Raw genomic sequence first — 27,832 nt, 5'->3', positions numbered from 1 at the left:
ATCCTTTCAAAGTTCATCATAATTGCATTTCTACCAAGGTTTTTGGCCAAAAAATTACTTTTGAATTTTGCATGGAAACAGATCTCAAGAAGTTAAAACAACTTCAAAAAAATAGTGTTTCAAAAACCCTCAATCAGATTACTGCAAAATCCCAACAAATCAATTTCTTAAAAGAAGAAATTAAACACAAACGAGTTGAAGAACAGCTAACAAATAAGTCTTTGTTAGAATCTATTAGCCAGTTTTCTAATAAACTTGCTAAAAAAATCTGTTCGGATCTCCCCAATGCTTTTTGGCACAGAAAACAGCATATTGTTAAACTTTCTTATGTTAAAGATTTTGTCGAATCAAAAATCACCACAAAAGCACGACCGATTCAAATGAACCAAGAAGTTTTAGAGTTTTGTAAAACATAAATCAACCAGCTTTTAGAAAAAGGAATTATCCGTAAAAGTAAATCTCCATGGTCTTGCCTTGCTTTTTATGTTCAGAAAAATGCAGAATTAGAACGAGGTGTTCCAAGATTAGTTATTAACTACAAACCTCTGAATGACGTTTTAGAATGGATTCGTTATCCAATTCCCAACAAAAGAGATTTGATAAAGAGACTTTCTCAAGCAACTATTTTTTCTAAATTCGATATGAAATCAGGCTTTTGGCAAATTCAAATTCATGAATCTGACAAATACAAAACTGCTTTTGTAACTCCTTTCGGACATTATGAATGGAATGTAATGCCTTTCGGTTTGAAAAATGCACCAAGTGAATTTCAAAATATCATAAATGAAATTTTTAACCAATATAGCCATTTTTCGATTGTTTATATTGATTGTTTATATTGATGATGTGTTAATCTTTTCAAAATCAATAGATGAGCATTGGAAGCATTTGCATGCATTTGCTAGGATCATTAGGTCTAATGGGTTAGTCGTGTCGGCAACCAAAATTAAGTTGTTTCAAACCAAAATTAGATTTTTAGGTTACCACATTTACAGGTCTACCATTCAACCTATAGATCGAGTCATCCAATTTGCTGACAAATTTCCAGATCAAATTATTGACAAAACTCAACTTTAGCGTTTTCTTGGATCTCTCAATTATGTTTCAGAATTTTATCCTCATTTTCGTCAACAATGTAAACCTTTGTTTGATCGTCTTAAGGAGAATCCTCCATCATGGTCTCAAACTCATACTTCTATTGTCAAACAGATAAAAAATCATGTCAAGACTTTGCCTTGCCTTGGCATTCCAACTCCCAACTCTTTCAAAATAGTCGAAACCGATGCATCTGATATTGGTTACGGAGGTATCCTCAAACAGAAAACTTCTTCCGAAGCTCCTGAACAAATTGTTCGTTTCCATTCAGGAGTTTGGAATTCTGCTCAAAGTAATTATGGTACTATTAAAAAAGAGATATTATCTATTGTATTATGCATTAGCAAATTTCAAGATGATTTGTTAAATCAAAAATTTTTGGTTAGAGTTGATTGCAAATCTGCAAAACATGTTTTACAAAAAGATGTTCAAAACATTGCATCAAAACAGATTTTTGCACGCTGGCAAGCCATATTAAGTATTTTTTATTTTGAAATCGACTACATTAAAGACAGCCATAATTGCATACCAGATTTTCTAACCAGAGAATTTTTGCAGGGGAAGAATGGGTACTAATCCTAATCAACAACGAAGGCTTCCAGCCACCCTTACCCAAACCCCAGCACTAGTAAAACAAGAGTCTATTCCCGACTCTTCATCAGCCCTCGCCATAACAAACAGATTCACTCCCCTAGGATCCACAGTAGGAAATATCCGACCAAATTACCAAACAGCATTAGCCACCCCATATGATCCATACTCTTCAGTTCGATCACCTTCACCATCAATTCCAAAAACACCTAGCTTTGCTAAATCATCACCTTATATACAGATTCCCACTTCTGAAAAACTTTTTTGCATCCCTCACCATATTGTTAAAAATCAACCTCCAGAGCGTATCGCTAAACTGATTTTGCCCCCAAATTTTCATTTTCTTCCTTCAGCATCATACAAAAGCCTCAAATACTATCAAGCCATTCTCTCTGAGACCGAAAGCATTGTTATTAAGCCAATATACAGCACCACTCACCAAAACAAAATATTATACCATTCCCTTCATATTGGAAAATTCCTCACTGACCAAGATTGGGGCATTCCCCTTTACCACACCAAACCTTTGCATACCCAACATGTTCTTATCCCGAACAACCAATATAATTATTTTGATTACATTCAGGCTTGGACTAATATTTTTCTTCACCAGACGGAAGATTTTAGTCATTCATGGTTCGTGACCTTTGACAAAAGTTTCAGATTAAGATTCCCAGCATGGTTTCTAGACTGGGTTTCCCTATTTTCTTTGTTCATAGCAAAATACAAGGTCCCGTGGATTTTGAAATGGAGTTTCCAGTCCGACAATGGTGGTATCTTCAGAGCCCGATGGGTAAAATGGTGGGACAAATTCAACCACCAAAAAATTATTGATCTAGTTTGTGCAGAGTTTCCCTCAAGTTCAGCTCTATCAAGTTCTACACCCTCTTCACAGGCTTTGCCAGACACTCAGCAATTTCCTAAACTGCCAAAAGCTCAGGAACCAATCCAGTCCTTATCCGACATTAGTCCATCCTCCTCCCTCAAAGGAAAATCCAAGTCAGCTAGATCCTCCAGCTCAAAGAAGGAAAAATCTTCGAAAACTACCCAGCTTTTGGATTTAGCCCAGCAGCTCATGGCAGAAGCAGCGATGCTTCAAAAGAAAAAAGGTTCAAACTCGGATTCAGACGCCTCTGATGTCTCATCCCAGCTTCCCTCCAAATGGGCAAATCAAGTGGATCTCCAAGATGCCCAAGATCCGTTTGATTTTTGAATTACATTATTTGCCCATGTGATTGTATCAGTCCGCAGCATCATCAGCAGTAGCTGTCTTCATTTCACTTCCAGACAAGCCACTATTCATCAACAGTGAAAAGCAGAAAAATCACTGTTCGTTCAGCTTTTGTAAAAGATTCGGCGTGTCTCCACAATAAATTCTCATCATTCAGCCAGCTTTGCCAGCTCTCAGCATACTAGCGGGATTCCCGGATCTAAATTGGCAAGCTTCAATCATTCTCCTCTCAGCATAAAAGAAGAGCTCATCCTCAAAGCAAAGGGACTCAGTTCCAACAACTTCTCTGCGTATTCGAAAGAACATAGAACATTTTCAGTGAAAATAACCAAACACTTGTAATACATAATATTATCCAGAATGCCTGCGAGCTCCAACTTATTCACATTTCCCATCTGCCATTAGGCAACACTAGTTTGTAATTTGCATTGCAGTAAGTTTTCAAATAAAAACCTATTTTAAAAATCTATCTGCATCATTAAGTTTAATTCATGGAATTATCTTCTATGATTAATTTGATTTTTTGTTTTCATGTTATTATCAGTCACCCATGGATGTTTCTTTTCAACCAGCCTGAATTCTTGTTAATTCAATATATTGATATGCTACTCTGTTTTTATATGTTTTACTTCCGCACTCTGAATTCTATGGACGGCTTTGACGCCTGCTGTTAGTTCCGATATATATATATATATATACACACACACACACACACACATATATATATATATATTGAAAAGAAATAAACAATATCATAGTAGTTTCAAAATATCATTTGTTCTATATTTTAAAAAGTACGGATACTCACAACCTACAACAGGATCTTGTCGCACATTGTTGGGCCAAAATAAGCATATAGTAGGCATATAAGTTTTATATTGTTAAATGTTTTTAAAAATGTTGTTTAAGTTTCATGTTGTTAAATGTTTTTTTTATGTTGTATAATTTGTATGTTGGTTAATGTTATTTAATATTGTTTCATATTGTTTAATGTTGTTTCATGTTACTTAATTTAATTTAATGTTGTACAATGACTTAGGAAGTTATAGGAAAAAAAAAATAATTTAAAAAAAAATATGAAACAAATTTTGTGAAATAGAAGTTATAGGAAAAAATGGAATTTAAAAAAACATATGAAACAAATTTTGTAAAATAAAAGTTATAGGAAAAAAAATAGAATTAAAAAAAATATTTGAAAAATAGAAGTTATAGGGAAAATTTTGTAAATAAAAAATAATAATAAAACTGTATTAAAAAAAATTCAAATGCAACGGCTAGCTGACGTCATCTAGCCATTGTATTTGAATTTTAGTTTAAGCATTCCTGTCGGTTATAATTGACAGGATTAATGTTTTTTCTAGGCAGCCCCGAGCTGACTGGCTGGCTGCATGCCCTCCAACCCTTTGGCCCTTTCAAATTCCGTGGGGCCCTCTCAGATTCCACGAGCCCTCTAGCCTAGCCCTTGGTTGAAGACGGTTTTCGGGTTATTTTAGGCCTTCTGGCCCCTCTGGACCCTTCTATTGAAGATGGCCTAACATTTCAGTCCTTTGGACCGCGGGCCCCACCAACTGAAAAGTTGTCGGTGACACGCCCCCACGCGCACGTGTGCGACACGCACCTGACACAAATTTTTTTATAACGTGGCTAAAGTCAGCCATGCATCATTTGGCCTCAAGCTCACGGGCCACCGATTCGAGCCCACCCTTTCACTTGGGCCCTCCCTTTAGCCCAATCGCCTGCATGGGCTGTAGCTAGGAGAAGGAGGCAATTGGATGAAATTATTGCCGGTCCACCGGGCTATCACCCATGGTGGAGTTGCTCTTAGCGAAGGTTTTTTTTTTTTTTTTAATTATCCCATGGTAGCTCCACCATTGAAAGCAATTGGTCATTTTCTTTAAAATTAGCAATTTTTTTTCTTAAAGCATTTTATTAAAATTGGTATTTAATTTAAATTTGCCTTTATTTTGAGCAACAACATCGAACAACATTTAAAAAAAAACATAAATTAAATATAAAAAAAAAAACTAAACGACAATGATAGTAACATAGAACTAGGTGTCTTGGGTAATACGCATTCGAGTGGTTGTAGGATGCCATAATTTCATCTTATCTATCAATTCAATATTTTTTCTTTCTTGGGGTATATTTTGGGAGGTCTTTGTCAATAATTGAATCTTCCTACTTATTTTACTCTAATTTGCTCGTCTTGTCCGATGCGTTGCGTTGCTCATCTTGTTTGTTTCGTTACTACTCTTCTCAATGAATTCATCTTCTTTCCTATCACCTATGTTGAACTAATTGCCTAACGATTTGGTTTTGGCAAGACACGAAGGCATGAAGAGAAATGTTAAGGAGGTTTTCTGAAAGTGGGACTCTTTATGAATTCTGTCACCCTATAGTTTAACGTCAATTCACATACTAATATTATAAAACATTGTGCCATAAATATGAGGTGGCAGATAGTCCATGAAGAGTCCTACTTTGGAGAGTCTCCTTAGCATTTCTTAGGCATGAAAGCACAAATTGACAAGTGTTTTTTCTTCGGTAACATGAAAGAAAGAAAGAGAAGAAATGCTAAGGAACAATTAGTCTAACTCTAGCAACTCCATAGCAATTATCAAAAAGGGTTTGAACTAAACAAGGAGGAGGCTCCGCAAGCTCTTGAAAAACCATTTCACTATTTAAACTCAACTTGGCTAACCCGTCAGCTACAAAATTACACTCTCTATGAACATGTTGCAAATTGCAACTCCAATTCTCATGATCAAATTTCTGCACTACGAGACAATACCATAGAGAGGATGATTAAGACTAGAGAACCATGAATGCGAGAAACCACATTTAACTTAAAGGTGCCAGACGGGGGAGGAACCCAAAATGCTTTAGAAGGGCTAACATTATTTGAGCCATTCTTTAGAATACTCCAAAATGCTTTTCTTTGGATCAGTAGGTTTAGCAAAATTAGGACAAAATATAGCACAACATCTCCACCTGCATATGAACCATGAGGCTACAACAAAAACAAGATTCCAAGATAAACCCAAAACAATACGAATCTTTGCATTTTAAATTTGCCTCCACACAAGCAAGAAATGAATCAAATTGGCTCCAATGAAGATGATGACGAAAAGAATCTCTCTTTGAGTCCATATAGCAGCATAACAGCTTGAGAAAACATGCGAAACACTCTCCACAGTAGAATCACAAATCTAACAAAGTGTTGCTAGACATGTGTCTTTTAAAACGTTGCTCTCTAGACAAAAGTGTTTTTGCTTCAAACATTGTCCTTCAATGCTCCCAAACCTTGTTCCACTCCTCCATCCTTCAACCTTTCTTCACTTCTTATATTTTCCCCTTTTATCTCAAAGCAAAATTAAAAAATGAAACAGTTATTAAACGATTAGGTTCTAATAGGAACATAAGCACACATTGAGGATCATGACAACTCTTCAAATACATTGAAAGAGACCATAAACCCATTTAAGTAAACCACATTATCTGATAACACCATATGACTAATTTTTCTTTCAATCAAAATAATTATTACAATAAAACCGCAGTGTTTCCATACTACAAATATTATGTATATGACCCAATCAATTAGTTCACAAACGCAATAAGATGAATTTCAATCATTTAAGTGTTATTTGAATTTTCAATACACTCTAATGAAATTGTAAAAGCAATATCAATCTACATCCTAAAGAATTTTCAATTTTCCATGAGCAACTGAAGTCTTTGCATGCTCCATGCTACACAACGCTTTTTGAGTTCCACTCAAACCCGAACATGATGGACTGCCTCCTAATGTGACTGCAAAGTAAAGATAAATGGTGCAGAGGAAAGCCAGGAGTGCTAGGGCTGTTAAGAGGAAGCGGTGTCTCTGAAAGACTGTCGACCAGCTACCCAACTCATTTTGTGAGAATTGCTTTCTAAATGATGCTGACTTCCGAATAGGAGAAGACAAAATGCTCTCAAGAACCATTGTACAGTATGTACGGACCTTCCTCAGACAATCTGAAATTTGCACAAACGTGTGTTCAAGATGACAGCTAAAATAGTGAAGTTTCCATGCTAAGGAGGAAGTTTCAAAGATAAATTGCTATTGCAAACAATGCACTGAAGGGCATGGTACGGTTAAACAATGAGATCAAGAGTATAGAGTTGAAGATACATGAGAATACTAAAAGTATGACTGAGCTTAACAAATTTGTCTTCGGTTATAATCAACAACAGTCGCATTATGACTGGATGCAGTGAAAAAATATGAAGAAGATAATCACTATAACTTCCGAGTGAAATTCTACAGCCATTCTTCAGATGAGAAACATGCCAACAAGAAGCATTTACGCAATTAACACCCTCAAACAAGTGAGGGTGTGGGAGAATTATGCTGTACATGATACTGACACGTCATGATACAGAACAATACTGAGAGTTCATTGAGCACGTAATGATAACAATATTTCAGACTACCCTAGGTGTTACTGCCCAATATTCCAGAACTTGACACCATCTTTTACAACCCAAAGGCAGGTGCAGAAGAAGAACCGTAATGAAGCAAGCAGTTCTAATAGCATTGAAATAGACTTGCAAAACAAAGACAATGAGTGCTTTGATTCACCAGATATACATCATGATTAACAACAGCTGACCTTAATTTAATAACAGAAAACAAATGATTCCACCTTGTAGTTGAGAATGCGCTTCATATATCAAAAGTTTGTCCTCAAGTTAGTCCTCGTTTTCCATAAATTTCGTTTTCCATAAATTAGTAAGTCGAGAATCCCGCCCATTTACTCGTACTACAAAAGCTACCCCTAACGGTCAAGGGTCATGAACTTTCTCCTGGGCTACAGCAGCCTAACCAGGTCACTAAGGTTAACATAAGATTTCCAAAAAGAAGCATTGCAAGTTGAAACTAATACTAGATCAAATGGCTGACAGTGAATTAAAAGTACACTCAGTATATTATGAAACCAAAAACATTAAACATCTACCAATAAAAGAAATTCAGACCTCACAAGAAAATAAATGCACCCATGTAGGGGTACACAAATAACTAGGGGCTGCAATCCGCACACCCATTTTTACTTCTCACACACCCTTTGTTAATTACTGTCATTTGATCTTCTTCATTTCATTCGATCCGAGGCCTAAAATTGAGAGGGTATGCGAGAAGTAAAAACGGATTTGTCGATAGCACACCCCATTAACTATTCTCCTTTCATATCCATAAAGCTTGGATCTTGATATGTGCAATAACAACAACACCTATGAAAAACCCAATTGACATTTACAATCAAGAATCTCTAAATCAAACCCACAACCCCAAAATCATGTCATTCTCACAAAACCCACATCCATAAAAACTCTAATTAAAAGAAAAAAAACCATAAATGAAAATATAAAATAAAATAAGAAGATAGAAAAAAGCAAAACAAAGAAAACCCAGGTAAGCAGGAGCTCAGATCTGAAGGAAATGAAAAGGAAAAGACGAGGGAGACTTACAGATGACTCGATCACAAATTTTCTTTTATTTATGTTGCCGTGTATGTTGGGTCTCCTGAGTCGTCGTCGTCGTCGTCGTCGTCCTCTTCTTCTTCTCCCTTTTTATTGTGTGAAGGTATTTCGGGGTGGAGGTTAGGGAGAAGAAGGGAGAGATGAGATGCGATGAGAGGTCCCTTTTTCTGCGCTTTGTACGCGCTCAAGGGCCGTTTTAATGTCCCCAGACAGGCGTTAGGCGTTAGTCAGTACTAGATACGGTGCTGTCGTTTTACCTTTTTTATTTATTTATTTTTTCAATGTCGTTTCACCTTATTAATTCTCACAAGTTCCGTCGCACATAGAAACTATTTTCTTTTATTTTTTGGGATGCTTTGGATTTTTTATTTATTTTTGGTTGAAAACGGGGCTAAAAGTATGAGCCCAAACAAACCTACTTAATAATAAATCTTGATCAGGGCATTCCAAGTCAATCTTTAAGGAACTAATTGAACAAAAATGAGGAGTGTCAAAATAAAAATGACCTAAATCTAAATCAAGACTATAGGTCGCTCAACTGTTTGCCACAAAGTTCTTTTTTTTTTTAGACGTGTCGAAGTTCGCATTGCCAAGATCTTGAAAGCAATTCTCGGCAGCCCAAAACAAGGGGACCTAAAGGATGATTATTGCCAACAGCTTGCAATACCAAGAGAACTGTAATTACTGAGTCTGATTCGACCAGTAATTTATGAATCCGTAATTTTCATGCTAATTGTATGATCAAGTAAAGACCTCATAGTTCAGCAGTGAGAATCTCACCTGTGTTCAAATTGGCACAAAACCTAGAAATCCATTTACCATCAGAATCTCTTAAACATCATCTACTCCAATAGAATTATTATTTCCCTTCTTGCAACCATCAACATTAAGCTTAAACTAACCCGAAGGAGGAACACCCCAATGGAGAAAAGATTCAACCTATGTGGTTTATCAATCTTGTGAGTATTAGCCTTCAACCATTCACGAAGATAAGTACAACTAGCAATTGTAGGCTCATCAATCATTGCAAATCCTGCTCAAAAATAAATTTATTTTTCTAATACCAAATAAATCAAGAAACAACGGAAAAAACTAACCTCCATTCTAAACCCCCCAATAAGACAATTATATTGGTGAGATTAAAATGAAGCCAATCATGAAAATCATTGCGGTCTGACTGTTGATTAAACATTCCCAACCTTTACCAAACTTCTCTTGTCTTAGCGCAATGTGACATCTCACATTGCCCAGGGGAGTGATCCTTATATGTATATTCCCATCTTTACCTAGCACGAGGCCTTTTGAGAGCTCACTGGCTTCGGGTTCCATGGGAACTCCAAAGTTAAGCGAGTAGCGCACGAGAGCATTCCCAGGATGGGTGACCCATCGGGAAGTTCTCGTGTGAGTTCCCAGAAACAAAACCGTGAGGGCGTGGTCGGGGCCCAAAGCGGACAATATCGTGCTACGGTGGTGGAGCGGGCCCGGGAAGTGGTTCGCCCCGGGCCGGGATGTGACAATTTGGTATCAGATGCTAACCCTGGCCGCGTGTGTGCCGACGAGGACGTCGGGCCCCTAAGGGGGGTGGATTGTGACATCCCACATTGCCCAGGGGAGTGATCCTTATATGTATATTCCCATCCTTACCTAGCACGAAGCCTTTTGGGAGCTCACTGGCTTCGGGTTCCATGGGAACTCCGAAGTTAAGCGAGTAGCGCACGAGAGCATTCCCAGGATGGGTGACCCATCGGGAAGTTCTCGTGTGAGTTCCCAGAAACAAAACCGTGAGGGCGTGGTCGGGGCCCAAAGCGGACAATATCGTGCTACGGTGGTGGAGCGGGCCCGGGAAGTGGTTCGCCCGGGGCCGGGATGTGACAGCAATCTTTAAAAACATGAGCTGCATTCAAAGCCCCAACTACACCTTTGACACTCAGCGTTATCAGTCATACCCCTTTTCAGCCTTTGTTCATTAATGAGGAGCTTATCAAGAGAAGCAACCATAAGAAACTCTGAACTTTTGGAGGAATGTGAAGTTTTCAAATGAGATTCCATCGCCAGTTAGGAAAACCACTAGAATTAATAGCCAACATATAAGTAGATTTAACGTTAAGATATAAAGTAAAGGTTTTTAACCACTTTAACTACGAGATCTTTATGTCACTTCTTTGAATGAGTGAAAAATATAATGAGAAGAATGAATATTTTTTGTTATAAGAAAAAACCAAAGAGAAGAATTGAACACAAAACCAAGCGTGCAAAAACGAATGTTATAAATCACTTGAGCTAACAGTCTTGTATTAAATAATAGTTTTGAATATACTTAAAAATAGAAGAATTTTGCTATTTTGACACCAAAATTATATATATAATAAGGGGATTTTTTTTCGCAAGTACCACCTGAACTTGTAAACATGTCGATATTACCACTTGAACTTTCAATTTATATTTTATCACTTAGGCTCTTTTAATTGTTGTAATCTACTACCTACATAACTTTCCATCAACTTTGCCATTAAAACATGTCACATGTAGGGATATTTTCGTTAATTCACCTCATAGAAATGACTACTGCTTGAGTCAATATGGTGCCAAAATTGGAAGTTTATATAGCCCCAGTTCGGTAATCCCCTCCATAAGTATTTGAAAAATTAACTTTAAATAAATTAATATGAACTAGACACTTACTTGCTGACCTACCAAAAAAATCTTGAACTCACTGTAAATTAAAGATTAGAATTTTGCATGATTTCTACACATGATAGTCATTCCATAAAGCTTAAAAACAACATAAAACACACCAATTTCTACGTCAATCTGACTCAATATCCTTCATCCATCTTCACCTAATGCCAATGTAGATGGGGGCAATCAATTTTCACTTCAATTTTTCAACAACTCTTGACAAAATCAAACTCAAAATCAACTTCTCCCTTTTCTTTTCATGACCTGACTCTAACACCGCTACACAAAAAACAAAAGCATTTTGCCTTCATTACAAATTGACTCCAACAAACCCTAGGAAGTGAGTTGACAAAAATATCCCTCTACATGAAGAGCACGCAACATGTTTTAACAGAAAAATAGATGGAAAGCAATGTAAGGAATATATTTCAACAGTTAAGAGAATCTAGGTGGTAAAAGTTAAAAATTGAAAGTTCAGTTGGTAATCAAATTTAGAAAACCGAAAATGGGAATCAAACTCAGAAAACATAAGTCTCCAAAACCAATCTAAATATGAGCCGAGTTTTGATGAACTAAATGTGAGCCAAAATTTACTACAAACTCAAACTATGTCCAACTGATTTACTTCTCAATCAGACTTTTGGTACAATGGTCTTCGAACTAAGACCCCACTATTTCTAAAATTCAAACATAAGCCTTTTCACTTACAAGTGAAAAGGAATGCTACTACATTGTATTACTAAGTTAGGCTTTTTTGTTGTTGTTGAAATACAATGATTTATTTATGCTAAGAGGTTGAAGAATAACTTGATAGCAAACTCGCAATTTATGATATTGAACTTTAAACATTTCTTACTTATACATAAAAAATAAAAAATAAAAAAAATCGCTAAACTGTAGTACTAATAGTTTTCGTTAAACTGCCAATTAGACTTAGAGCATCTCCAAAGGAGATGTAAAAAAATAAATGTCAAATGTTAATTTGATGACTGACGTGACAATGTCAGATTTTCTCTTTTTTCTAATCGATATTGTTTTGGTTATAAATAATATTTGTATGACTCATTTTAAAAAGAAATCAATTAAAATAAATTTTCAATATCTATAATTGTTGCATTAATGAGACCTACATAATAAAATAATTAAAAATTATTTGACATCACCTTTTCTCATATGTCAAATTTGACATATGAAAACGTCAATCCACATAGAATTGACATATCGGTTGGAGCTCGTTTCTATCTTCAAATTTGATTACATGACGTTCCACTTAAGATTTGACATCTCCTTTGAAGATGGTCTTAGGTGTTCGATTCTCGTTAAAGATGAATTTAAACCACATTCTTACTAATTTACCATTATCCCTTTTAATATAGATAATATCGTTTGGTTAAAAAAAAAAATATAATAATAATGATTTCACCGTTAGACTTATATCACCTGCGGAGAGGGTCAAAATAAAGGGTACCCTAAAATAAAACCTTGGATAATTCCCGAAACCAAAAAGCAGTCTTATTCTTTGTCCGTGTTATTTAGCAGGCTCTGACTTGGAATTATTCATCTTCCCCTTCTTCCCCTTCTTCCCCCTTTGCTCTCGTCCATATTCCGAAAGGTAGGCCCTCACTCCTCGATTGCATTTCTTTACAACCAGAGCTTTATGATTAGGGTTCCTGATCTACTAGATCGTCGTTTTGCTAATCTGTATTTGAATCTGTTTTTGATCAATAAATCATATGTTTTGTTTGATGGTTAGGGTTTTCGCATCAATTTATGTTCTCAATCTGATCGAATTTTGTTTCTTTTCTTATTAGAGTTCCAGTTTCAAACCATACATGCTTTCATTTTCTTTGTCCAATTTTTGAATTGAGCTGCAATCTAATAAGTTAATGATAGTGACGATTGGCTCGAGGCCTGATATTTATTTGAATTTTTCGAATTTAGCTCAAATTTTCATCAGGGTTTGTTGTTTCTTTATCGAATTTTATACCTTCATGTGACAAGGTCTTGATTTTGTTGATTAGTTTGCTTATTTGAGGTTGAATCAGCGGTCAAGTGTGAAAGAAGAAGATGTGGGCAGCTTCGTGCCTGGCATCATGCTGCGCTGCTTGCGCTTGCGATGCTTGCCGGACAGTGGTGTCAAGTATTAGCCGCCGGTCTGCTAGGATTGCTTACTGTGGGCTCTTTGCGCTTTCTTTGATAGTTTCATGGATTCTCCGTGAGGTTGCGGCTCCTCTCCTCGAAAAGATTCCTTGTAAGCCACTTATTCCATCATTCCAATATTAGTCTGTGGTGTTATGTTATCATCTTGTATTCTGTACAAATGTTTTGAATGTATTGTAATGCTTTATAATAAAATCATAATAATATAGTGTCCTCCAATGAGTGAAGAATTTTAACTTCCCATGGAAGTTTGACTACAACCATTGATGAGAACGATTATATTTCATCAGTCAGTTTTAGGTCAACTTTAAACTTGAGGAAATTAGAAATTACTTGGTTCTTGGTTTTATTGGTATATCATATTTGGTGGTTGGACGTGACGCTAATCTCATCTTGGTTTTTGATGCAGGGATTAATCAGTTTAATGAGACACATAACAGGGAGTGGTTCGAAACAGATGCAGTGCTTCGTGTTAGCTTGGGAAATTTTCTCTTCTTCACTATTTTATCAGTTATGATGGTTGGTGTGAAGAATCAGAAGGATCCCCGTGATAGTTTGCATCATGGTGGATGGATGATGAAAGTTATATGCTGGTGTCTCTTAGTGATCTTCATGTTTTTTGTACCAAATGAGATTGTTAGCTTCTATGGTAAGCAGCATTAACTATCAGGGATTTGTTTTCGTAGTGCATGAAATTTCCACTTTTTCATCTATGAATAGTTCCAAGCACTGTAAATATAAAAACACTAGAAACAGATGAAAACCACTGTTAATTGTACTGTGGAAAATCTTTATGGAGTACCAATGGGTTTTATTAATCTTTATGGAGTACTAATAGCATTTGGATTAATCTGTTAATTCTACTGTGGAAAATCTTTTCGATTGTTTGACGAAATTTTAACAGTGAAATATAATGTTTGCAGAGACAATTTCAAAGTTTGGCTCGGGATTTTTTCTTCTTGTACAAGTTGTACTTCTGTTGGATTTTGTTCATGGATGGAATGACAAATGGGTTGGATATGATGAGAAGTTCTGGTTAGTTTATTATTTTCTTCATTATCTATTATTCAAATTCATATTTCTACGTTCTTTGGCTGATTTTAACTTGTATCTTCATCATTATACATAGGTACGTTGCACTTTTTGTTGTTTCTCTTGTTTGTTATCTGGCAACATTTGTCTTCTCTGGACTTCTTTTCCATTGGTTCACACCATCTGGACAAGACTGTGGGCTCAACACCTTCTTTATTGTCATGACTCTCATGTGTGTCTTCGTGTTTCTTATAGTGGCACTGCATCCTGCTGTAAGTTTGTATTTATGCATGTTTTTTATGCTTTCAATTACTCTTGTAGCCAATGATAATTGTTTATCAATAAAGTAACAGGAAAAGAAGAAAACAGCTACCATAATTGTATGATACTTGCATACATAGATGCAATTGAAAAACAAATTAAAAATGATATAATAAAACTTGTATAAGGTTGTGGGATTGTTGCATTATTTGTTACTGTCTTTATGAATGCAGAGAGACTAGTTATAGATTCAGTGATATACCAAAATTACAGAGCACACATAGGCAATAAAATCCAGCCCTTATTTTATTTTATTTGTTTCAGGAGGAAATATGATAAATTGACCCTTATTTAAGACTGTTTTGTAGATAACATGATTAACTGTCTTCTTGGGTTAAAACCACAAGAAATTTCACTTTCCAATTATAGATATGGCAGACTTGGTGATGAGCGAGGTTTTCTTTAACTTGATTCAATTTATTACTCTCTCTGCATTCTGATGATAGCAGCACGTCTCCATTTTAAATCCAGTTAACATAAGCACGTCTCCATTTTAAATCCAGTTAACATAAAGAGTCTAGATGTTGCTTGGCTTCTTTGTACTGTAGTAACTTTGGTTATGAATTAACTCTTATATTTTACACGCGTAGCCGTGGTATATAGATGTATGGAAGTTCATGCTTGTTAGGGGGACCTTTATGGTTTCTGAATTATAATTTTAATGCTATACAGGTAAATGGCAGCATTTTGCCAGCATCAGTTATATCTATGTACTGCACATACCTCTGCTACAGTGCACTTGCCAGTGAACCTAGGGACTATGAGTGCAATGGTCTTCACAAGCACTCCAAAGCTGTTTCCACTGGGACACTTACCTTCGGTTTGCTAACCACTGTTCTTTCTGTGGTGTATTCTGCTGTTCGTGCTGGATCCTCCACAACACTTCTCTCCCCACCAGGTTCTCCCCGCGCAGGTAATTATCTATGGAACCATTAGAACTCTTGGTTTGTTTCGAGATGTGAAACTTTTCTATACTATATGAGAAAAATGTGTTTAAACTGTCCTTTCCAAGGGTTGGTTATGTTGATTTTGTTTCTTGAACAATTTTATTTGATGTTTGGTTGCATTGAAATGCTATGCGGTTTTGCCATGCAAAAAACTGATACACCCTTTTGTTATTTTTTTTCTTTTCTGGCAAAGGCGCTGGAAAGCCTCTGCTTCCATTAGACAAGGTTGATGAACACGAAGAAAAAGAGAAGTGCAAGCCAGTATCATATTCGTATTCGTTTTTCCACATAATCTTCTCTCTTGCTAGCATGTACTCGGCCATGCTTCTGACGGGGTGGTCAACCTCTGTTGGGGAGAGTGGGAAGTTGGTGGACGTTGGGTGGCCATCTGTGTGGGTGAGGATGGTGACTGGTTGGGCAACTGCAGGTCTGTACATCTGGTCTCTTTTGGCTCCTATTCTGTTCCCCGAGAGGGAATTCTGAAGCCCGACACCACCAAACGAGAGAAAAAGGTTTGCTCATTGACGTCATTAAGTATATGTATTGTGTGTACGCTTCTTCTATTGTACTTAAAAAGTACTATCAACTATGTAAATAGAATGGCTTGTGCTTGACTTTTAGAATAACCAAATCTTGTTGGAAAAACTACATGGTATTGAGCTTGACAATATTATCTTTTGATGTCCCAGAAAATTTCTCTGTTTATTTTCATCTGTGCATGTATATGGTTGGACCTCACTTAGTGGGAGAAGATTTTTTTGTTGTTGTTGTATGCATATGGTTTGTACACAACCCGAATGCCTTTTGTTTAGCGGGATGTTTTGAAAGTGCAAAATTTGATTGCTAGAGTTACAAAATGCGGTGTCACGAATATTGCGTTGACTCATCAAGTTATTTGAAGGGATCATCTTTACAAAACCATTTAGTCATCGAACAATAACATACAAAATAGGCAAATAACACAATGTTTCTAGCAAAGTGGACGGTCACGATAAGAAAGGGTTTCGGATGTAGGATATATGCTCTTAACCAATTGAGTTGCAAATTCCTCGCAAGGAAGGAACAAAGCGAGTGGTCCCCTGCGAGATAGGTTTTTTCGTCATGAGTGCGAGAGAGAGAGAGAGAGAGAAAGAGAGAAGGTGACCATAGTTTGAGGTTTGCACGAGAGAGATGTAAGAGTGGCAGAGACAATGAAGGAAATGGCGTTGGGTTTCAACGAACACATATCAACACGAAATCTTTTACAAAATTGAAAGTTAGAAATCAATTTCAATTGCCATTCATAATAATACCAAAAACTGGAGTACGAAAAGAATGTTACACTTAAAAAATCCAATTTGAAAAAACAAAAAATAAAAAAACAATTACTATTTAATTAAATTCATTTTCTTGCGGACATTAAGTCGCTCCAGACACTCCACGCACCGCCTTCAGCGACAATGATGCGGATTCAAACCAATAAAACCATGAATCCAATGGGTTAAAGTATAACTGGGTGTTTAAAACAATCATTCAGTCCTCGAAATCTCCAGCGTTCTCCAATAGATAGTTGGCTGCCAGTTCCTCGTTGCGATCGCATGCCAGAAAAGCCTCAATGACCAACGCTCTGTCAAATCCCATCGCCTCAAGCTGTAACAGGGAATGCCAAACTAATCAATACTTATGAAAAGATTATGTAGCAGTTGTTAGGAACAGAGAGAATACATACTCGTTCAATGGCCTCCTGCTCGGCAGGGGTTACATTGATGGCATGAGGCAAATCTTGGTCAGGACCGTCAGGCTGATCAAATATGTCACTGGAAGATGGGGAAATCTTATAAGAAATACAAGTCATGATATTGACAAGTTCTATAGAAACATAAACCAGTGAAGATACGGTCAGCTTTAACAAGCCCCAATGCAAATCCAAGGGATGGCTAAGAGTCAGAGCCTCGGAAGATAAGTGGGTGGAGAAAAAGTACTTGATGAGCAAGCAATTGTGTAACTGGGCCCTTGTTTATGACTAAAATGTACCAAATTCATATGTCAATACTCACCCTTCAGAACCCTCAACGGGTTCATTTATTAACTGAAGGAACTCAGTATGGTGCTCCTGAATTAATCTTAAAAGCTGGGGGTTTTGCTTTCCGAGTTCCTGCAGCATGGGCTGTAACAAAAGCAACATGAAACTATTTAACACATTATAAGAAACCATCACAATATTTAATGTCAAAGACGTAAAGCAAATGCAGACCTGCAAAATTTGTGGGTTTGATTGCACCATTGAGCGCAGCGCTTGGAACTATGATGGAAATAGGAAAAAGGTAAAGCAAACCTTTCAGGACCGCACATTAATAAGGCAAGCAAACCAAATCAAACTCAAATATAAACCATTAAGATGAGACAGTTTAGCCAAACACGGCTTGCAACTGAGGAAAAATATGTCCCCTCACTGCATATATGACCCATCTACCCTATCTGCACATTTCTGTGATTCATGAGAACCGAACCAGTTTACACATTATCACAAAATTTCCAAATATTAAAAATGATACTTGTGGTTTTCCATATATGTCAAGTTTAATCCTGTGGTTTCAATTTGTCAGCCTCACCCTTGCGTTTTTGTTTATATTTCTGGTACCAAACATAAACCAAGGAGAGACTGACAAAATTGATACCACATGACTAAATTTGACATATTAGGCCAATTGTTAACATAGTCAAGTAATACTATCATAAAAATGTCTGCAAGTTTAATAATGTTTACGTGATCGTTTATAATATCAACATCCAATATACAAAAAGTACACCATAGCTGGGATACAATATAACAAGTAGTTTACCTGGCGATTATTCCTAAGGAAGTCGAGGGATCCAAGGGCCCCAGCGCCAGCACCAGAGAGTGTTTCCTGGAGGATTCCAGTTTTAGATACAATGCCTCAATAAATGTACAAAAACCATCAAACAAGCCTGAGTCTTTACCTGAGGAAACATATTCAAAGGAGCAGAGTTAGGCGCTCCAGAGACGGGGGCAACATCAGTTGCCTGACTTGCAGGGAAATTACCTACAGGAACTGCAACTTCTGTTGTTTCTGGTATACTCTGAAGAACAGTATGTCAGCAGCTACACAATAGATCAACATCATAGCAACAAGTTTAAGAGACATACAGAGTACAAGTAGTCCACTGCTCGCTCCGGATTGTTATAAGCTGCTCGTAATGCACGTGTAACTGTTTCTTTGTCCCAGTTGCCACCACCCATATCCATTATTTGTTGAATAGTCTGCTCAAGATTAGTACCAGCAACTAAAGTTGAAGCAGCTTGACCATAGGTATCACTATGCGCACTGCAGTTGTAACAGAGGGACTTATGATCGTTATGTTATACCATAATACCAATAAAAGTATTCAACTATGGCAAGAGGAACCCAACTCTGTTATTTTGAGTCAAATTATAGAGACAAAAAAAATGAAAAGAGGATAATAAGAGGCTTAAGAGCAGTTTCTTGAAGCAGCCAATGTACCAACAAGGATAGTTCATTCACTAAACCCTAATTCACAATTGAATATATAGTGGCCTCCTAAGTCTTAACGAAACCTACATAAGTATCTGAGTGAGCATGAACAAGGTCTAGACAGCATGGTTCACACACTGAGCTCAGCTCAAGAACTTGACTTTAAGGCTCGTATGTTGTATTGAAAGTTGGGCACCAAATTCAACCTTAGTTTCTAATTACACGTGAATAGGACACACCACCATTCCACACTGCCTTGTTCAAAGGTAACACAATGACTACACATACTCTCTTCTTCATATATAAACTTAAATAAAAGGTTCCAGGGGCTATACAAGTAATACAAGGCAAAAATCATTTAAAAAAAAAAAAACCAATGGAGGCTACAAGACGAAAGAGAGACAACTCTAGTTATCCACACGAGTAGGAGTGTCAAAAGATTAGCCCTTAACTCAAACAAACGATTCCCATCAAAAGATGCTGGGTAAAGTCCACTTTAATCGATGTACTTGATTCCTTAGTAACAAATGCAACTTAATGCAAGCTTCATATGCAACAATCTAAGGTAATTCAAATTTTAACCATTTACACATACAAGTTATTTGTACAACATATTGTTAAATATAACGTCAGGATAAAGTACAATACCTAGAAGTGTCTGGAGCAGATGTGGTACTCTGCAAGGGTCTGCGGCAGCACAAAAAGTAAAAGTATGAATCTAGTTTAATATGAACACAAGTTCAAAAGGTTGCTTGTCATGTAAACTCACGGTTCTTGTATGGGAGCTTCAGTTCTGTTTGTAGAATTTGTGGTTGGTGGAGTTGTAGGAGGATTTGTAGAGGCAGGCTGCAACACAGAGATACAGCATTTACCCTATACAATAATAATATACCCAAAAGTAAATTAACAAATGCCTAGCAACTAATATCGAGAATAATACCTGAGAAGAAGAAGACCCTGCTAAGCCTGAAGTTTTATTCTGTGAAAATTTCCAGAAAGAATGGTGGGCACAAGAGCATATGCACATTGCAGAGAAAGCAAACAATCTTGGTTAATGTCTTTTCTCCATGTTTCAGAATACGGTTAACCAACATGTTAACTAATCGATTACGATAAATTCAACCAAATTTTGCAGTTTTTTTTAGTATTTTTCCTGTCCCATATTCTACTAATCATGGTGTTAATAATAATCCTGCCCCTCTAATAAGAAACATAGTCTCATTTAAAAAACAGAACAATGTAGGGAACAAGTTGACCAATAGTCTAGTTAGAAGATGCTAGCTAAACAATTCAACAAAGACAACAAACTCAACTAAACAACAAAGATACATGGCAGCAGACTAACAAAAAACTAATGTACCGCAACATGCAATATAGCCTCAAAAGAACTATTCCTAAGTTCTGAAAATGCAAATACCAAAAAGGAAGCCAAAACCAAATTGATCCCATTGAAGATCCATCTCCTCGTCCCTTGCTCCCCTAAGAAATTCTTCCATTCCTCTACATCTGAATCACTCAAAGATTTCCATCAATGATATCGACTATGGCTCGGTTTAAAAGGGTCCTCTCTTCCTTACCTAATTTCATTTTTAATATTTTCCTTCTACTTTTCTTCTCTCAGACCCCATCTCTCCCTCTCACACTCACACACACACCCGCATAGTAGTACTTCTAATATAAATTAAAAGATCTTGACTTTGCCGATTCATCATTTTATTCACTTAAGAAAAGGCCATAACCCTCTAAAACTGGATTGATTCATGCACCTCATTCAGAAGAAAAGCCAAAAAAATTCTTTATTCGACACATTCATGGAAGCTCCACTAATTATACTGTTGTAATCATGCAGTCCATATCATGACAATTACTTTGAAATCTTACTCACAAATGCCACCATGTTACTTTAGTTGCCAGAATAATCACACACATACCTTAAGCATTGTTAGACTAACTACTTTGATTAAATCACAAATAATCCCAACTAATAAAGCATTTCATCTTCCAGAATTAGAGGTGTGGAAACATGTGTATATTGCCCGATTTACTAATCATTCCTCTGATACGAATGTTTAACCATTACTAATCACTCTCATATCCTAAGCATTCGAAATATCATAAATGCCCTTGGTTAATTCCATATTGAAAAGACGACAACTTCATTAAAGATGGATAAACAGTAAAAAAATAGTTTAAATTGAAAAATTACATGAACATGCGAATTCCCAGTAATTTATCCACATGGCCAGTTGAGCTAACCCAACCTTTCTTGTGATTTTCTTTCTTTGATCATTATCTATTCCCTTCTATATAGATATTCACTATAAAAAAGAGCCAAATGACGCGGGCATGAATGCGTGCCAGAAGGCACAGTACTAAAGTCGCACACTAATTATAGTATACACAAGTTTTTAGTAGAATAGTAAGGCATTACCATTTCTGTGTTTCTGAACAACATAAATAGTTTCAAAGGATGGAAAGAAAGGGTAATCAAGATCAGACAAAACACATATGTCGGACTCAAATCTAGTAAAATCTAGATTATTAATGATTCTCTGACTAGAACTTGCCAAATACCCCTAATAATAAACTTATTTACTAATCTTATAACCATGAACTAAGCTTCCAAAGCTGACATGAAATCATACAATTAATTAAGACATCAATCAATAAAAATTGGTTGCCGTATCTGAATAAGAGTTACTTTGATTGCAATAGCATATTGCCTTGGATTTAAAAGAGGATTACCTTGCTAAGCATGACAACAAGAAAACCGTCTTCTGTGACCTTGTTGTCAGCCAATGTAGTTTCGTCTTTCAAGACCTTCCCATTGTGAATCAGTAACTGCTGTCCACATGGGTAATTATCTTTTCCTTGTATATCCTCAATGTTCTTCTTCACAGCCATAACCTGTATTCGAAGTAACATAAGTACATTACGCGAATATTCAATTTCAATTTTCTAATTATATCAAGCTTCTCTATAGGCTATAGCCATTCTTGTATGCAATTATGCTAACGTGATATGCGAATAAACGGACATAAAATTAAAACAAAATTTCCACATATAAAACAAAATTAACATTTCTTCCATTGGACAGGAATGTGGTTCCCAAAAGCGGAAAGAAAAAAGAAATCGGAAGTATTACTCTGCATTGACATTGTGCAATTACTTGACAAGCAATAAGATATAAAAAGTTACAAAATCTCAAATTTCCTCAAGATTTTCTTTCCTTATTTTCTTACCAACCAAACAGACTGAACAAGAGCATGGAATTCAAATTTCAAAAAAAAAGTAAAAAGGGAGAAGAAGAAAGATGTTCACGGCGTCAGTGGGCTGAACCCTAATTTCGAAATGGCTGCCCTTGAGGGTCTTTACAGTGAGCTTCATCTCGGCGGATTGGCAAAGTCCACAAACGACAGCGTCTCGATTGGCTTTAAGAGAGAGAAACAGAAAAACCCTAGAAACCGAAGGCCGAAGCCTTTAAAGGAAGGCAACCGAGTGCAGGGAAGGAGCAGTGTACTGTGTCCCGTTTTCAACTCCTTCGTAATAAATACTGTAATGCACGAGAGGCGCACGTGACTTTTATGGAAATTGTACATAAGCCATGGTTGTAAAATGAATGGCTTAAGTATTAAAATAATCTCCGTGTTTTATCGGTCAATTCAATCCCTATATTTTTAATTTGGTCAAATTGATTCATGTGTTTATATCTATTAGCCAATTTAAGACATTCGGTTAAAAGACAATTAAAATTGACATGTCCTATACGCATAGTACTCAAGTGAATTGAACGAAGCATCAATTTTTAAAGATTGGCATCGTATCTGTTTAGTGGGTGTAAATAAAATTACCCTGTTGTCCTCTCACTTGCTTGACACATGTCAATTTTTATGATCCTTTAACTGAATATCTTGAATTGGCTAAAGGATGTAAACACATGGACTAAATTGCTGATAGAATAAAACACAACGACTATTTTGAGATTTCAAAATATGAGAAATATTAATAGGACTTTTCCAAAAGTGAGACTATTCATAAACTTCTATAATATGTGTGGCTCAATATATATATTTTTTTAACAAAAGTGATAAAGTGTTTCATTATCAAGACCAACAAATACAAGAGGTGTCAAGCAAGTATTTTTGCTCTAGTGATTAATTTCTTAATTTAGAGATAATTCACCCAAATCACAAATAATTTTAAGACCCTATACAGCTAACGCAATAGACCAACACAAGCAAGGATCCCAAAGTGGACCTGTAAAAAAAAAAAAGGGCAGAGGTGACAAATCAAGCAACTATGCCCTCACATACATGCATAAAGCCATCATAAATAGCGAAGCCACCACAATCCCCAAAGTAAAACAAAAGCTACTAAGCTAACTCGCTTTAAGTGCTACAAGCAAAATACATATAAAAAAAAACTAAACTAATTAAACCCGATAACGTATCCACAACGAAGTGCGGGAACATGACATAAGGCAAGCGTAATAAGGACATATGGGTCAGGCGTTGGTTGACAACAGACAGAGGCTTGAGGAGTTCTACACTAGAGCCACTGTCGTTGTCGCCACGCCACGGGCCCATAACCTACGTAGTTTGCTAGCACTAGAAGTCATCAAAGGTATCATCCATCTGGGAGTAGAATATGAGATTTTAGAACACTAGAGTCGCGTGGGTTGCAAGTTGATAAGGGCAGCAAATAGTGGCAAGAAAATAGGGACCTACACCATAGTCATTAACAACGCTACAACGATGTTGTTTCCACAACCACCACATGACTAAAAACCATTGGACCAAGCCATAACCTCCATAGCGAAAGCCAGGGAAGCCCTAGTTACCCGAGAGGGAGTTGCAAATGCTTCAGATCTACAAGAGCCACAAACACTCAGACAACCACCTTCATGAAACACGACTAACACACTTAATAAATCATGGTTTGATTAAACCAAACTAGAAAGAGATGTTGGATAAGTTGTTATGAGAAAAGAAAATGGAAACGAGGTGAGGCATGAGGGCAAGTTGGCAAATGGGTGAAATTGAAAAGAATGAAATAGAGGGTGGATGGGGAGGGGGAGAGAGGACGACAGAAAGAGGAGATGAGGATGTTTTAGGGAAGGAGAGGTCTTTGCAGCCTACCCCAAGCGGTAGCTAGGGTCATCGGCTGTGAAATTCTAGACCTAGGGCTTTTTCTTGGAGAAGAAGAGAGGGTCACGGCACGGGCTTAGAGAGAGATTGTGTGGGTAAATATATACTAGATAATGGTAAAGTTCATCTTTAATAAGAAAGTGTGTTTAAATAACGGATAGTTTCATTGCTATTTAGGATTATATTCTTCTTAATTTGTAAGTGAGGTTTTAGATTTATCACTCATGGATAGTGAGTTTAATATCAAATCATTATATTGCCTTTTGTGTGGCACCCATAATGCAAATATAATGTTACATAAAACAAAAGAAAAAAAAGTTAGCATCACTAGTGCAAAAGACTTGTAGCTCAAGTAGTTAAACGCATTATGAATAGTTTATGGACTTAAGAGAAACTAGTGGAAGGTGTACAGAGCCGCTAAGAGGAGCGGCACTTCCATGCAGAAAAAAAGGAGATGATTGTGCGGGTCGACAACAATATTTGTCATAATCAACCCATGAACAATGGCTATGGGGTAATGGGAGTTGATTGGGTGTGTACGATTGAATCCTTGTTGGATTGCCTACATATCTTTAGGAATGGAGAATCAAATCACAATGTAGTTTTAGAGAATGAGTGGTGTGATGCGTGCTACATCGTGAACCATTCCTAGTGAATAAGCATACGGCAGAGCGTGCAGGAGAGATGAGTCTTCATGGGTATATATACGCATAGACGACATGGAGTAAAGAAATACGATGATTATAGATAATAGATCCTTAAAGATTTATTTGGTAGATACCCAAACTAGGGTATTTATAGTGGTCTTGAGAGTCATTGTAGGAAAAGTAATCCAATTGTAAACTCGTGGTTGGAGTTCCAAATGAGTAGCTTTAAAAAGCTAAATGTGTGGCAGAATGTGCCAATTTTTTTTATATTCCTAAAAGGATTTAGATGCCTTAGGAGATAGTTTGCTATTGCATTTTTTGGCTTCTACTTAGTTTAATCTAAAGCAAGGTTCTAAAAAATGCTAGGCGCTAGTCGGGCGGCGGGCTAGCACCTAGCGCCTAGGCGGCTTAGACGGATTTAGGTAAATTTCTTGTATATCTTGTAAATAAGTGCATATTGACACTTACAAAAAATTAAACTTGTATGAAATCTATGGATAAGATAATAAAAGAATAATAAAATGCAAAAAGAGTATCCAACAAGTCCAAAATTTAAAAACACATTAAGCATATATGCCATATAACCATAGTGAGGAGTATTGTAGGATGACACATGTACAATAAGTTCACAATTTAAAACCACATAAAATGAAAAATAGGAGGAAAATAAGGAAATATAGTAATGTAGATAATTTTTTTTATTTTTTTTTTAGTTTTTTTTAAAAAAAAAAAAAAAAAAAAAAACTCCTCGCCACCTAGCCCGCCTAGAGCCCAGCTGATTTTTCCAACCGATTCGCAAAAAAACGCCTCGAGTCACCACCGCTCAGCACCTAGGCGGCTGCCTAGGCCATTTTTTAGAACATTGATCTAAAGTAAATTGAAGTAATCATCCTTTGTTTCCTTTCATGAAATGGGTTTTAGTCAGCCAATCTTTCCAGAGTTAACCAACTTCGAATAATGAACCAAGAAGTCTAACACGAATAAGTTTAGAGGCCAAAGCACTAATTTGACTTTCTTCATAATTTTGCTTAAGAAATTATTACTCCTAAACTTAGTGTTTACAATGCGATGTTCAGAGTACCATCTTTATCCGATGACACGCCGAATGCCCATAGTAAATCTATTTCTTCGAAGCTTGCTTTTGTTGTGGACTGGAGTGGGGTCCACGAGGGCCACGTAAGCATATACGAAGGAACTAACAAAAATTGTGATAAATGTATGACATTGAAATGAAAGAGTAAATGTATGAGATTGAAATATTTTAAAGATGTTGTATTGTAACAACCCGTTCCGGAATTTACGGAATGGAAGGGCATTTTCATAATTCCACTTTAGGTTGAAAAATATTTTGAAATGGTTACTATTTGGGTCTTAAATGGTGTGCCCAAGGGGGCCCACTTCTTTTGGCTTTGTCTCCTCACCTTGGCCCACTCTCATTCTCCTTTCTCTTCCCATGTCTTTCCCCAAAAACATTCTTAGCTATCTTTCTCTCCCTCCACACAACTCTTGGACCTCTCTCTCATCTCTCTTCTCCGAGAATCACACTCAGCCGACGACCACCACACATCATCCTCTACGGTGAGCACCACATACCAACCACCCTTCTCTAGCCCTCTTTTACACTCTTGAAATTGGAACGGAGAAGGACGAATTACTGAGTTACGATGCAATGGCGCAACTCTGGCAATTTCCTTGTCTTTTCGATGATTGGTAAACCTCGGGACACTTGAAATCTCTTCATTTTTGTCCTTGTGGCCTAATTCTAACTTAGATTATGTATTTGGGACGACGAGTTTACACGGACATACCACGGTACAATCTCAGCGTCAAGGCACTCCTGCATCGACATCTTCAAGTCCTCTCAGTGTAGGACCCATCTCTTTGTGCATTCAATTTTATATTATTCCTTTTTAGTGTCTAGGATTAATTGTATGCTCTGAACATGTTCCATAATTGCATAATCATTGTATTTAGATTTATAAGTATTGTTTATATTTATTATTTCTCATGCATCCTAATATGACATTGTCACCTTCGGGTGTCGGCCAACACGTGCCTACCCTGATGTTTGGAGAATATCAGGGTCGGGCGTGTCATGTGTAAAGTTGTAATTAAACATAGATCCGAGGGGTAAAATAGTAATTTACCCTTGGATTATTTATGCTTGCGTCATCCATCACGCTTCCGCACATGCGTACTAAAGTAGTCCACAACCCAACATTTGTATCGGTGCCATGGTTAATTGACAAAATATGCGTTACTTGTTGTTGGGATGTGTTTTTCGTTGCATATTTTGATTTGAAAGAATTTTCATAAATATTTATATTTATTTTATTGTTCTAAAATTTATTGTAAATGTTAAAATAATGGGTAAAGTACAAAAAACTACCTCAACTATTGGGGTCACGACAGTTTCATACCTCATCTTTTAAAATTAACAATGTCATACCGCATCTTACGAATTTGTGACAATTTCATACCTCCGTCAAATTTTCTGTTAGTTTTTTTTGTTCTTCTCCTTCTTCCTCCTTCTCCTTCTTCTTCTTCTTCTTCTTCTTCCTTCTTCTGGGGGTTTTTTTTTTAATTTTTTAATTTTTTTAATTTTTTAATTTTTCCTGGGTTAAAGATTAAGCAGATGAAGATGGGGAGAGAGAGAGGGGGGAGGGAAGGGACGACTAAGGTTTATTTTATTTTATTTTATTTTTTATACTTTTATTTATTATTTTAATATTTAAAAAATATTAAATATTTTTTTAGTTTTTAATAATTTTTTAATAGAAAATGGTCCCCATCTCTTGCCACGTCAACACTTAACTATAAAAATTAACAGAAAAATTGACGGAGGTATGACATTGTCACAAATTTGTAAAATGCGGTATGACATTGTCAATTTTAAAAGATGAGGTATGAAACTGTCGTGATTCCAATAGTTGAGGTAGTTTTTGGTACTTTACCCTAAAATAAT

General features: G+C 36.5%; 3 protein-coding genes across 4 annotated transcripts; 1 reads left to right on the top strand and 2 right to left on the bottom strand.

Moving 5' to 3' along the window:
• Positions 1-6,485: 6,485 nt before the first annotated feature.
• Positions 6,486-8,634, bottom strand: LOC137708674 (uncharacterized). Its single transcript, XM_068447798.1, has 2 exons — positions 8,429-8,634; positions 6,486-6,934 (listed from the first exon to the last, which is right to left on the bottom strand). The coding sequence occupies exon 2, from the start codon at positions 6,900-6,902 to the stop codon at positions 6,618-6,620; it is 285 nt and encodes a 94-aa protein (XP_068303899.1). The 5' UTR covers positions 6,903-6,934; positions 8,429-8,634; the 3' UTR covers positions 6,486-6,617.
• Positions 8,635-12,593: 3,959 nt separating this feature from the next.
• LOC137707496 (uncharacterized) lies at positions 12,594-16,284 on the top strand. Of its 2 annotated transcripts, none has more exons than XM_068446373.1 (7): positions 12,594-12,731; positions 13,141-13,370; positions 13,689-13,928; positions 14,203-14,314; positions 14,409-14,583; positions 15,305-15,545; positions 15,773-16,284. In XM_068446373.1, the coding sequence occupies exons 2-7, from the start codon at positions 13,187-13,189 to the stop codon at positions 16,060-16,062; spliced, it is 1,242 nt and encodes a 413-aa protein (XP_068302474.1). In that variant the 5' UTR covers positions 12,594-12,731; positions 13,141-13,186; the 3' UTR covers positions 16,063-16,284. The 2 variants fall into 2 exon arrangements, with proteins under 2 accessions (XP_068302474.1, XP_068302475.1); XM_068446374.1 differs by having other exon boundaries at positions 12,600-12,731; positions 13,155-13,370.
• A 560-nt stretch (positions 16,285-16,844) lies between these two features.
• LOC137707608 (ubiquitin receptor RAD23b-like) lies at positions 16,845-22,576 on the bottom strand. Its single transcript, XM_068446515.1, has 12 exons — positions 22,395-22,576; positions 21,819-21,980; positions 20,014-20,052; positions 19,843-19,919; positions 19,722-19,760; positions 18,728-18,905; positions 18,541-18,660; positions 18,402-18,467; positions 17,813-17,860; positions 17,616-17,725; positions 17,288-17,375; positions 16,845-17,208 (listed from the first exon to the last, which is right to left on the bottom strand). The coding sequence occupies exons 1-12, from the start codon at positions 22,458-22,460 to the stop codon at positions 17,092-17,094; spliced, it is 1,110 nt and encodes a 369-aa protein (XP_068302616.1). The 5' UTR covers positions 22,461-22,576; the 3' UTR covers positions 16,845-17,091.
• Positions 22,577-27,832: the final 5,256 nt, after the last annotated feature.

Source organism: Pyrus communis, chromosome 11, assembly GCF_963583255.1.
Source record: "Pyrus communis chromosome 11, drPyrComm1.1, whole genome shotgun sequence".
Lineage (NCBI taxonomy): Eukaryota > Viridiplantae > Streptophyta > Magnoliopsida > Rosales > Rosaceae > Pyrus > Pyrus communis.
Note: the sequence above shows the minus strand (reverse complement) of the source record. Positions and strands in the feature narration are given on the sequence as shown.